This window comes from Uranotaenia lowii, chromosome 2, assembly GCF_029784155.1.
Source record: "Uranotaenia lowii strain MFRU-FL chromosome 2, ASM2978415v1, whole genome shotgun sequence".
Lineage (NCBI taxonomy): Eukaryota > Metazoa > Arthropoda > Insecta > Diptera > Culicidae > Uranotaenia > Uranotaenia lowii.
In genome coordinates, this window is record NC_073692.1 from 143,331,436 (window position 1) to 143,344,836 (window position 13,401).

Consider the following 13,401-nt stretch of genomic DNA (forward strand, 5'->3'; position numbering starts at 1 on the left):
AAAATCGACACTTATAGTTTATGTTTCTTTCACATATAAGCCAATCAATATCTGCTACTATATGATTCAAATACCATTTATGTTTGAGTTTTAGTTTTAATTGGCTTAGAATATGATATTCATTACCTTACACATAATTTTTATGAATATCATCTCTGAAAAATTTCACCCTTTCAAAATGGCCGAGATTGATGAAGAAACACGAGGTGCCGATGAAAAAACTTTTTCTCGGAATAATAAAGGCAAATAAGGTTAGTAAATTTTATTACAAACTTTTAAAAACGGTGTTTCTTACGATAACAACCCAGTTTATGTATTTTTTATACTATCTTTCTTCCACAGCAGGTTTTGGTGTTTATTGCGGCCTTAAGCAATGTGTAATACAGTGCTAGATTCGGAAAAGTTAACTCGGTTTTTTCGGATGATGAGCAACCGGAAAGGTCAATAGTTTAGTGACAAAAATTAGCTTTAAATAGTTTATACGAAAAAAATGAATAAAAAAATAATTTCTTTTTAAACAAAATTACAATTTTCCTGCTTAATTCCAAACGCCGGAGACTAAACTCGAAAAAAAAGCAAATTTAAAGCCTATTTTTAGGCGTTTTCATTGCACATATAATATCCATATGTGGAAATTTATCATTTTCATGAGTCGTATATAAACCTGAAATATTTCCTGAAAATATGTGTGACACATAAATTTCAATTGGGAGACAAATTGCAAAAATCTATATAGGCTCACACATAGCCCCAATGTGTCGATTTGGTTGAGTGTAGGACGCCTCTATTCAAAATTAAATAAAGTGTTTACATTTAAATTACAATAAATTTAGGAAGTGAAGACAATGATATTTCTAAGGTTAACTTCAATCCTTCATGTATAAATGCTGATTTGGTAACGCTGGACAAGCAAAGAATAATGTGAAGAGGGGTTCCGATCTGGCACAAATAAACAATGCCGAATAAACGGCCACTTGTACTAAAACGTGAACAACTTGAAACATTCTGTTTACCTTTTTCTTTTTAATAACTTCTGGCTGGCTGGCAGATCAGCTGATTGCACAGCTTGCAAAATGCATCTGCAATCTTCATGCAATCTCATGCGACGCGTTTTATTACTGGATGACGTCCCACGCTCACAGATTTCAGATGTTTAAATAAATTGAAAATCGTTTAAAGATTTAGACTATCATTGTATTGACAAGAATTGTGTATTTAATCGATTCCAACTAAAGTTAACAACATTTTGTTCAGGGTCTGCTTTTATAAGAACATCTTCTATCTGTGAATTTAGCCTCGATAAAAGCCTGATGACAACATCGTATATCTCATCTTGGTTCAAGTGTATGGACACAAGCAGCATCCCCGGTTCTAGCAGCAAGAAGAATTTGAATGCCTGAGATTGTGCAACAACGACAACGTCGAGATATTGACCCCGAGAGTAAATGAATGTAGAAAAACACACGAATTGAGCGAGTTGTTTGCGTTTCAATAAAGACTGTTAAATTGGAATATGTATTATTTGTGGCATAATTTTTGACAGTTATTTCAAGTTATATTTACACTTTTTCTCTAAAAAATGATGCCTTTTCATTGTGCTGCATTCGGAAAACGGTCATCTCGGTTGTTGCTAAATCATGCTTAATGGGTGGCAAATTGCCATCCGGGTCACATGAGCTTTTATCATAGCCGATTTCCACTCGGTCACTGAATGTGGGTGTATCAGTTCGTTTTCATGCAGCATGCACGCACGCACAACCATTTACTGAACTAGGTTAAAGCAAGAATAAACACAACCATAATTTTATCAAATTTCCACAATCATGAGTCTTCTTTGGGCTGCCAGCTGATTTAAGGCTAGTCGATTTTAACCTGCAACTACTAGATTGATCGTTGTTTGGGAACAAATTTAAAACTTCTTCCTAAGTTAAGAAAATAGAGCCCAAGTAACAATTTTAGTTTAAATACCATCCGCAACGGCGCAAAGAAATTTTGCTATAAAGAAATTTTAAATTTTGTAAGCTGCGTTGAAACATCTTCAAAGCACTTCTTCTACCTACTGTAAAAAGACCCTCCAAAGGTTTCCTAACCGATGTGTTTAGAAATGCAGATACTAGATAACATTTTTCTTTTTCAGGATATCTAAATTGTTGTGAGATTAAATTGTTCTCGAAATTGCCTAGCTTTAAAGTATTTAGCATAGACAAACAGTAACTTACTAAAATCGCTATTCTTCGACATCTCTCTTCCAGATCGCTTTCTGTGGTATCTAATCAAGGGTATCGTCTGTTTTCCCTATCATCCGTTGATCGAGTCGACGAAATCTTCTGTAGCCATGACGAGGATACAAAAATCGCCGAGCGGCTGTTTAGTAGCAGCTTGGTCGCGGTCGTTACCGCAAGTGAGCCGCACAAACTTAAGGTTAGTTCCAGGAAAAAGTTCCCGTAGAAGAAACGTTCCAAATGTTCTATCATTCTCTTGCAGGTGTGTCACTTTAAGAAAGGGACGGAGATCTGCAACTACAGCTACCCGTCCGAGATCTTGTCGGTGAAGCTGAACCGATCGAGGCTGGTCGTATGCCTAGTGGACAGTATTTATATTCATAATATCCGTGATATGAGACTGCTACATTCCATCAAGAACATGTCGAACAATCCGGCCGGTTTGTGTACGCTGTCGCTTTCGTCGCACCTGGCGTACCCGATCTCGGAGACCGCCGGAGAGCTGCAGGTCTTCGACGCCGGCAATCTGACGTCCCGGTTGAAGATCAAGGCCCACGATTCGCCCCTGTCGGCGATGAACTTCTCCTTCAATGGGACCCTACTGGCGACGGCCTCGGAAAAGGGCACCGTCATCCGGGTGTTCTGCGTCAAGAATGGCCAGAAAGTGCACGAGTTCCGACGGGGTTTGAAGCGCCACGTTAGCATTGGATCGCTGAACTTCAGCATCTGTGCGAGCTACGTGGTTGCCAGCTCCAATACGGAAACCGTACATATCTTCAGGATCGATCCGAAATCGATCGAACAAGCCGAGCGCCGGAATTGCATCGAAAACGGGGCAGTTTCCGGTGGCACCAACAACAATGACGGAGAGACGGCACCTGGTGCCGGAACCGACGAAGGTCAGGAGGCTGGCGGTTGGGGCATGAGCTTCATCGCTAAGGCCGTGACCGCGTACTTCCCGACCAATGTGGTTACGGATGTATTCTCGCAGGATCGAGCTTACGCCACGGTTCAGCTGGCCGAGGCTGGACTCCGTTACGAGTGTGTGATTGCCAAGGTCGAGAAGGAGACCCGGCTGCTGCTGGCCTGTGAGGATGGTTTCCTGTACATCTACGGGTTCGACGATTCCAAGGGCGGCGATTGCAAGCTGATTCGGGCGCACGATTTGCGCCTACCATTGTTCGGAATCACCGGTAAGTTATGAACAGAAATTAATTGAGTTAGCAAATACAAGAGTGCCCCAAATGATCCGACTTTTGAAAAAGTTATGAGCTGCAAGCTAAAATTTATCCTAGGCCTAGTACAAGATTTCATGTCAAATTTGGGCAAAATCGGAGAACGGGAAGGTGTCGCTCAACGAGTCTGAAATTTGTATGGGATTTTGAGACATTTTGTTCGGGAGAAAAATGGAAAACCAGTTTTTCATCAAAAGCTTTGGTTTCCTCTGGTCGATTTCTTTTGAATACGGTTTTTCTGAAAGCTAAAATTATGACCAATATTTCATCCGAAGTCTGCATTTCGATTGGGGTTCAGATAAAGAAGTTATAAGACTTCAAAATGTGATAACTTTTTCAAGTGTGGTATTCATGACTGTTGATGATGCGTCAATATATTCTACATTACTAACAGTGATGAATACCACCCTGAAAAAAGTTATCCCATTTTTGAAAACTTATAACTTTTTTTTATCCTAACTCTTATTGAAATGCTGTCTTCGGATGAAATATGTGTCATTATTTAAGCTTTAATAAAAATTGTATTCAAAGGAAATCGGATGAAGGGAACCAAAGTTATTGATGAAAAACTTTTTTTCATGTTTCTCCCGAACAAAATGTCTCACAATCTCATGCAAACTCCAGGCTCATTGAGCGACCCCTTCCCATGATCCGATCCGGCCCAAATTTGGCAGGAGATTTTGTACTAGGCCTGAGATCAGTTTTAGATTGCGGCGCATAACATTAGACTGAGTCGATTTGAGGTCATTTTTGAATTTCTCAAACCCTGGGGCCTTAAAAGCCTCGTCTTGGTCCAAAACTCATCCATGATTTTTTGTAGAATTTTTAAGTAACGTTTACATAAGTAAATTTGAATTTTTAGGTTTGTATGGGAACATTGAATATTTTGTACTGAATAATCAACATCATTTTTGTTTCTTCTGTGGAACCGAGCCAACTAATGGTTTTTGTGCCAATTTATTAATTTTCTTAAGGAAATTTTCCGCTGAACAACTTTGTCGAAGACCTTAACTTCGTATCTTATTAAACAATAAAGTTATTAGGTTTTGACTGGGGATATGTCTTTTCGCATTGATAAACAATAAATTCAATTGACATCCCTGCAGGGTGCCTTCGCGAGGCTCAAGCAGCGATGTCAATTTAATTTATTGTTTGTCACTGCGAAAAAATATACCTCTGTTAAACAGCTACTAACTTTTTAGCCTAATAGATACGAAGTTACGGTCTTCAACAAAGTTATTCTGCGTAAAATTTCCTTTAAGAATTTTATAAATAGGCACAAAAACTGTCAGCTCTCACGGTTCCATAGAAAAAACAAAAATGATGTTGATTTTTCAGTACAAAATATTTTTCCATACAAACCTAAAAGTTCAATTTTACTCATGTAAACGTTACTTAAAAATTCTACAAATAATCATGGATAAGTTTTGGACCAAGACAAAGCGTTTAAGACCCCAGGGTTTGAGAAATTCAAAAATGATCCCAAATCCACACAGTCTAGCATAACATATTACAGGTTTTAAATTTCCCATACAAATTTGGGGCAGTCTGAATACCCACTCACGTGCTATAAAAAAATTATTTTCCGTCTCTAGCATATACATATTATAGGTAGGGCGGTAAAAAAAGGATAATTTCCCGGGTCTTAACTTTAGGGCTAACAATTTCGATCAGGAAGCTAGTCCCATAATAATAATCGGTTCGAATAGGTTCACTTAAAAGGTCCTTTTTTCCTTGGTATTTTTTTTAAATCAAAAACAAATTTATAATCAGAAGAATCAGAAACAATCTAGGGTGACCACCGAACCGGAAAACCCGGGAATTGAAAATTGAACCGGGAAAACCGGGAATTCAGACCCAAAACCGGGAAAATTAACAAAAGAAAATAAAATTTCAGTTTTGTTTCCAAGATCAGGGATTCAACCTAAAATTCAAAATTCAGAATTGTCATTTTAATTTCTATGCATAATACAAAAGGTAAAAAAATGTGTGGTAATAAAATCATAAGTTGTGAAATTTAAAAACTAAACGGATCCCTCATCAATTAACTTTGCATTGAAAAATCAATTTCCACCGGAACCCAGAACTCAAAACTGTCTTGAAGAATGAGATATGAAATTCTAAAAGTCACTTAAAATTGGTTCAAGTATCGCATGTCGATACAATCATTATAAAAACCATCAATCATTTTAAAACAAGTGAATTAAAGTTAAATTTAGAATTCGTAACTCTCTGTTGTAAACTTGGAAATGTAAAAGAGACTAATATTATAATTTTTCAGTGATATAGAGTTCAATTAAAGAGTTAAAAACAATACAGAAATTAAAAATTTATCTATAAATCATTTTAACGGTGTATTTTTTGTAGCATAATACAAAAAATTCGACATCTCTTAAAATTTGAGTAAACAATCTCCTATAAAATACCCTGTTTGGGAAAAAAAAACATCAGTGAACTATTTTTTAAAGTTGATTTTTTTAATTTAATATTCTTGATACAAATCAGTGGTCATAATTTATCCAGAAAACTTCAAATTACACTTTTAGAAGCTATAAAAAAAATTTTACCTAATTCGTGACAAAACATAAAAAAAATTCAAAACTTTTGAGTAAAAATTTAATTGGGACGGTCTTGAAACACTGTAAAGAATTGGAATGGACTTTCTTTACTCTTACTAGCTCTTTTTACTTTTACTTAGTGTTTTCAGACACAATGCTTAAAATACTTTAAAACTGTTACAATTATTCAACATTGCATGGTGCCTCCCCCAAAATATACATATTTTTGTTTTGAGTGAAGTACTTTAGGAACATATTATAGTATTTTATTGCTAAAAAGAGGTTTATTTTAGCAAACATACACAATAATAAAATTATTGCATTAGAGTTTATTGTTTTTACTTCTTTTTTTTTTGGTCGATAACACAAGGCTACAAAATTCACATTTTTTCGTGGTGCCAAAGGTTTAAGCACAGATGAATTTAAGTGGTAATTTAAACTTATTTGAAGGCGCTAAATCCAAATATGCTATTTGTTTTTTTATTTCAATCAGCTCCAATTTTTAAAATTCAGAGAATAACTTTTGGAAAAAAAAAATTAAATGTCTGTTAAGGTAAACCAGGGCAAGTGCAAATATTCAACTTCTCTCTGTTAATAAAAAAAAATCACCCAGAAATTGTTGATTAGGCCCAAATAAACAATCTGACATAGATAAACATAACTTTATTTAAAGTTTTCACTAAAACGCTGCACTGTTTGATTACACATGAATTCAAGTACGTACAAGACATTAGAAGTGTGTTTTTGTTTCGCATATTTTGTCTACAAAAAAGGGCATTCAAATCCGATTTGAATTCTAAGTTGAACGGTGAGTGTTTGAGATTGCTGTTCAAGTGATAGCAGACAATTTAAGATAAATTTTCAGTATACCCTGAAAGTTGTTCACTCTTGTCAATTCACTCTTGTCATCTTGTCATCCTAAGATTTTTTTTTTGGTTACCCAGGTGGTAAATTCGAAGAAGGAATTTTACGAATTGGTCCCAATTCACGTCGAGTGCCGTGTCTACATAGGATCAATGGGTCAACTCGTTATATACTCATCCGTATATACAAGTTATGCTCTTGTCGTGCCGAGCATAATAAAAAAAAAAACTTTATTATTACTTTTGTTACACTTTTCACTTTTTAACTTTATTCACTTGATCCTAAACTAAGACTGAAGAGCAAAGCTGATTCCCTGATTGTTTTATTAAACTATAATTAACGAGTCAGCAATAACCATCATCGCGTCGGTCACCGTTCGAGTCGTCCACGTCGTCCAGGTTGTCCCCTGCGCGGTTGCGCGTGTGTCACCTGATACCATACCATCGTTCACCTGTCTGGCTCGTGGCGCTATTCCATTCTGTTTCACACGTACCCGGTGGGAAATGTTCTACGTCACAGGTAGCCGGTGGGAAATGTTATAACGTACATATGCCCTAAACTCCACCTGGGGCGTCAGACTATTTCCCAAACCGGTACCTGCCCCAAGGCAGTACTTCGGTAGGGGATGTCTAATTCACGCATAGCGCTACTTTCGCAACACTCGCCAAGAAGTCCATATTTAAATTAAATATCATCCTGACCGCCCAAGATCATCTTCACGTTGTGGTCCCATCGGCTACGCTGATTGTTTTGCGTAGTTCATTTCATAGCTTCGGACTCTTTCAGCTTTGTAAAGTTAACCTACGTTATCCTACGTCAATCGCAATTTTCGTCAGTCTTCAACTCCTTTGCAAAGCAGTCATTATCCGGGCGAGCCCATCACTGACTGCCTGCCATGTGTTGATGTCATCACACATCTTCTGCAACATGTTGTCCGCTGTCGTTTCTGGTCCGCAGGCTGCGAATATGTTGGCACGTTCCTCTTCAAATCTTGGACAATAGAATACCACGTGTTCGGGTGTCTCGTCCACGTCACCGCATGTTAGGCAGACCGGCGAGGCCGCATGTCCGAACCTGTGGTGATACTTCATGAAGCTCCATGGCCAGTCAGGAATTGCGTCATGTAGAAATCCACTTCGCCATGCTTTCTCTCCATCCACTCTTTGATGTTTGGGATCAAACGATGGGTCCACCTTCCTCTTTCCGAGCTGTCCCACAGCTGCTGCCAGTTGGCCATGGAGCTATCTCTGGCTCGTGCTCTCACGTTTTGCGTACCTCTATTTTCGTAGCAATATGAGTGCTCCACAAACAAAACCGAGATGGGCATGACTCCCGCTGCAACGCATGCAGCCTCCGACGAAACGGTGCGGTATGCACTGATGACCCGCAAATTCATTCGCCTCTGTACACTGTTCAGCTTCTGCTGGTTACACTGGATGTTAAGACCAGATTTCCAGGCCGCCCCTCCATATCGAAGGATTGACGAAACTACACTCGAAATTATCCTTCGCTGGCTACTTCGGATCCCCGAGTTGTTCGCCATTATCCTCGTGAGTGCGGCCGTTGCTGTTGCCGCCTTCTTGCACACATACCTACTCAACGTGGTTTTTAAAGCTGAGCCGGTCGTCAATCATCACACCCAAATATTTAAGCTCAGCCTCTGAAGCTCTTAGCTGGACGATTTCTGTAGAGTAACCCGTCGCTAGTAGCACGACGTCGTCCGCGAAACCAACCAGCTTTACTCCCTCTGGCAGGCTCAATGTCAGCACCTCATCATACGTAATATTCCACAGAACCGGGCCCAGTATCGACCCTTGCGGCACTCCAGCTGTAACATCCATTTCCTGAAATCTTTCGCTCGTCATGTATAGAAGCTTGCGGTTCTGGAAATATCTTTCCACTAATTTGCAGAGATATTTCGGTATCCTCATTTTTATAAGCGAAGAAGCAATCGCTGCCCAGCTGACACTATTGAAGGCGTTACGCACGTCCAATGTTACTACCGCACAAAAACGGTCCCCTCTTCTCTTCTTGAGTCTGGCTTTATCAGCCGTTTCGATGACAGTTCGAATGGCGTCGACTGTGCATCGCCCTTTTCGAAAGCCGAATTGATTGTTGGACAATCCGCCTTCGCCCTCGGTGTACCGCTGGATACGATTCAAGATCACCTTTTCCAGAATCTTTCCAACCGTATCCAGTAGGCATATTGGCCTGTATGCCGATGGGTTCCCCAATGGCTTTCCTGGTTTGGGCAGCAGAACCAGCTTCTGCCGTTTCCTAACATCTGGAAACATTCTTTCCTCTATACAAATTTGCAGTGACGATCGGAACATTTCGGGGAATTCCATAATCGCGGCCTTAACTGTAATGTTCGGGATACCATCTGGACCCGGAGCCTTTTCCAGTTGAAGGGATTTGGCGATGTCGCGCATTTCTTCCAACGATATTAACTCCTCCTCGCTTGTATCCCAGTCGTACGGGACTTGCGGCCAGTTATTGATATCATGATGAGGGAACAGCTCTCTCGTTATTTCCCTCAGTTTGTTGGGGCACATTTCAGGTGGTGTGCTACCGCTTTTGTTTTTTGCCATAACTATCCTGTAGGCATCGCCCCATGGTCGGTCATTGGCATCAAGACGAAGTTTCCTTAAACATGCCTTTTCGCTCTCTTTAATTGCCTTGCATAGGTTTCTTTTCGCATTTTTGAAAAGCGGCCTACGCTCGTCTCTCTCCATTTGAGTTCGTGCTCTCTGCATGTTTCGCCTAGCGCGAAGGCAGCTGGCACGCAAAATCGCGATTTCCGCAGTCCACCAATAAACTGGTGGATGTGGGTTTCTACGATTAGCTCTCCTCGTCATTGCTGCGTCACAAGCACGTGTGAGTACTTTCGTCAGGTTTTCCGACGACAAGTTTGACAGGTTTTGCTCCCATTTCAAAACCTCGACAAAGACATTTCGGTCAAATTGTTTTGTCCTCCAGCGTCGTTCACCTGTCATTACCTCTCCTCTGACTGACTTACACTTTTACCCACACGATAACGAATCGCAAAGTGGTCACTATGAGTGTAGTCCTCGTTCACCCTCCAATTACTCGTCCATCTGGGACTAGCAAATGTGATATCTATAATGGATTCACGTCCCTCTTTATGGTAGGTTATTACCTACGTTCGCCAGGTCCACATTCAGCCTTGCAAGTGCTTCAAGTAGACTCTGTCCTCTGGCGTTCGTAAAGGACTACCCCATTCTTGGGCCCACGCATTGAAATCCCCAGCGATAATAACGGGGCTTCGGCCTGTGAGTAACTCGACTATCCTATCCATCGTAGCGCAAAACTTCTGCAAGGTCCACCTCGGTGGAGCGTAGCAGCTACAGAAGAAGATCCCATTGACTTTGGCTATCACGAAGCCTTCTTCATTCGATGTGACCACTTCTTGTATGGGAAACTTTCCTGATTTGATTTTTTAAATAAACGATTTCACCGATTTACACGCGATTTCCCTTGACCAAATTTTGACCGTATCACCCTTTACACTGCTGGGCAAGTGCAAACTCATTTTTAAGCCATGCATCATCAGTCATTTCCGAATTTCATCTTTAAAATGTTTGAGCATAAAATTACATTAAATATTTTCTAAAGTTTTTTGGTCTAGGAACTTTGGTTTTATTATCATAAATTTAAATACCTAAATTTTGAATACCTTCCATATATTTTTTAAATTTGCATTTCGAAATTAAAATTCCTTGGCTAACAAAATACAGTGGGTAAATCTAAATTTAAACAAATGCATCATTCTTATATTTTTTTTATCTCAAATTTTGATATCCTGTTCAATAATCCCCAAACCTGCAAGTTCTAGTCTGGGTAACTTGAAACCTATATATTTTTTTAATTTCCGCTATGAGAATTCTTAATTGAGATCGCGATTTTCAAGTTCTACAATGAGGACATTGGTTATGATGCATAACAATGTTTAATTAAAAACTACTTTGACAGGGAATTCAAAATTATTAAGATTAAACTTCCCCCCTTACGGTTGCTTCATGCTGGATTGGTTATCGTCGGTAATGATTTTCCGAAAGGAGAAGTGGATTTTTTTTGTATAAGTACTAGGCCTGTGCTGTGTCCTTCAATAACTGAATAAAAAAAAAGTTTTTTTTGCTGTTTTTAATAAATAAAATTCTCATCTTACAGAGGTCGACATCGGTGGCAACGAGAACGACACCTCGATCCTGAACGTGCAGATGACTGCCTCGATGCTACCGGCACGGGGCACCTATGCCGGGGTCCTCAAGGGACGTCCCGGAGACAAAATGTCAGGTTAGTAGTTCTGGATTCATGAAACGAAACTAACCAAGCATCTGTCAGCGCTAAAATTATCAACTGAGTGAAAAAAAAATCAAAATCCCCATTTACTCACTATGACCTTCCCCTGCTCTTTCCATTTGTCTGCATTTCTACGACGTTTATTTTTTTTGCCACGTGTCGTCAAAAAACACAAAAAACCATACGTGGTCCTTCCAGCAGACTCGGACCGCTGCCGGGACCTGTGCGAGGCCGTCGAGTACCCGATCAAGAACTCCATCCCGCTGTTTGACGAAATCCAGTTCCCGCCCGTGACTCCGATCACCGTCGAATGACTAGCTGGCGACCTGAAGGCACCCAAGATCAGCTCAGTTTCCGGTGGTGATGGAAAGACCAAACGCCAGGCCAAGTAGAGAGAAAAAACCACACAGATCATGCTGCACCACACCGCTTCTCCTTTTCCTTCTGATGATACGACCTTACAACATAAAAAAACAACACGGATGATGACCATTTTGTGGTCCTCGATTGTGGACAAGTTTTTAGTGAGTACCCTAAGGTAGATGATACAATGTATGTGGAGCCCCATTTATTTTTTCAAGCAAGGCATCAATGTTCGTGAGTTTTAACTACCTTTCATTTTTTAGAACGTGTACAGTTTTAAGACAACAAAAAAGATATATGTATCTCTCTGTTATTACTTTTAAGAAAAATACAAAAAAAAAAATCTTGTCTGTTAAGATGATCGGTTGTCTTATGTCATATCCTTTAAGTTATAAGCAATTTTTTGTCTTCTGGAAATAAGTATAACTTTTGCATCCGTTGTGTAACACTTCAAGTAAAGAGCAGCGTTTTGATTTACGTTTCTTCTCCAAGAGCAACGGTTTTCTGAAAACTTCTCGGGCACAATTATGTTTAAAAAATGTTACTCTCTAGATTGCCGTTTTAGTGATTTGAAGTTATTTAGTGTTGAGAATGAAACAGAAGCAATAGTATTCATGCGGTACATGTGAGTTAATAAATCATTTGCAATCTACTTTATTTAACTGAAATCCTTTATGTATGCACTTAACACATCTATATACGCTAAATTTTTCTAATGTTTTTTATTTACGCTTCCCACTATTTTTTTCTTACTTATACTGCACCGCGCAGGTAGATGGCAGAATAAGCAATGGAACACGCTGATGGTGGAATAACTTTTCAGCTACTGCCATAGAAAATGAATAAAAAAAATAATTTAACAAACAAATAAAAGATACAAACACACATATTAGTGCTATGTGAAAAACCTTAAAAAATGATACCAAAAACAATACAAAAATGTCCTGTAAAAATCTTCAAAAAATACTCATTGTTAAGTTAATTTTAAGTTTCTGCAAATGTAAAGTAAACAGAGAGATGATTTTAAAAAATATATATTTTCTTATTTATTATTTAACACAAGTTGTAAATATTATTTCCTCAATAATAACACCATCTGGAGATCGAAATTCTGCAAAGATTTTCTGTAATGCAACAAATCCCACAGAACGAAAAGTAAAAACAGCACAAGTTGAATCCGAAATTTTAACCTTCATTGTTGAAGCTATGTGATCCAAGCACTACATAAAGCTACTAAAACTTCAACCATAGAAATAACGATATTGGACATTAACCAAACCTGATTTAGCTTCGCTTCCCTCAATGTTTATTCGCTCTCACTTTTTTCCACGGACAACAAAAACATAGAAACTGAGGAACAAAATATAAAAGAAAACAGAAATCGTAGCCGAATTTTCCCATCTTAAATATCTCTTCTAGAAGAATCTGTTTACAAGTGATAGCGAAATTCTTTAACATGCGATTGTAAATCATTGCAATTTTAAGTAGAGTCCATCATCATTGAACTTCTTCTGCCATACCGCCACCCGAAAAAAAAATCATTCATGCAGAAATGCACGGTTGATAAGAACACATTCAAACACAAACTGGGCATGCAGAGGTGAAAATCCTTCTTCAAAGTATTTCCTCTTCACACAAACGACACACAAACACAAGCTTTTTTGTTTGACGGTGGAAATTCCCCGAGTAAAATAATAGATAAATTCAAAAAACAAAAAAAGTACCGACACAGAACCACGAATCAAACTATGATTGGGGAGCCGCCCCAGTTGGAGATCTATCTTAAGGGATGCCTCTCCCCGCAGAAATCAGACGATGGTTATAAGGATGCAAAAT

The 13,401-nt window shown here is 38.9% G+C and overlaps 1 protein-coding gene across 2 annotated transcripts in view; it reads left to right on the forward strand.

Annotated features, from left to right (window-relative positions):
• The window catches only part of LOC129745765 (WD repeat domain phosphoinositide-interacting protein 2-like), a 97,288-nt gene extending 84,803 nt beyond the window's left edge, over positions 1–12,485 (forward strand). Inside the window, exons 2-5 of one of the 2 annotated variants that reach the window (XM_055739100.1) lie at positions 2,253–2,421; positions 2,485–3,415; positions 11,071–11,196; positions 11,401–12,485. In XM_055739100.1, coding sequence (XP_055595075.1) covers positions 2,253–2,421; positions 2,485–3,415; positions 11,071–11,196; positions 11,401–11,516 — 1,342 coding nt within the window. In that variant the 3' untranslated portion in view covers positions 11,517–12,485. The remainder of the gene's footprint in view (positions 1–2,252; positions 2,422–2,484; positions 3,416–11,070; positions 11,197–11,400) is intronic. The other variant, XM_055739101.1, reaches the window with a different exon arrangement.
• Positions 12,486–13,401: the final 916 nt, after the last annotated feature.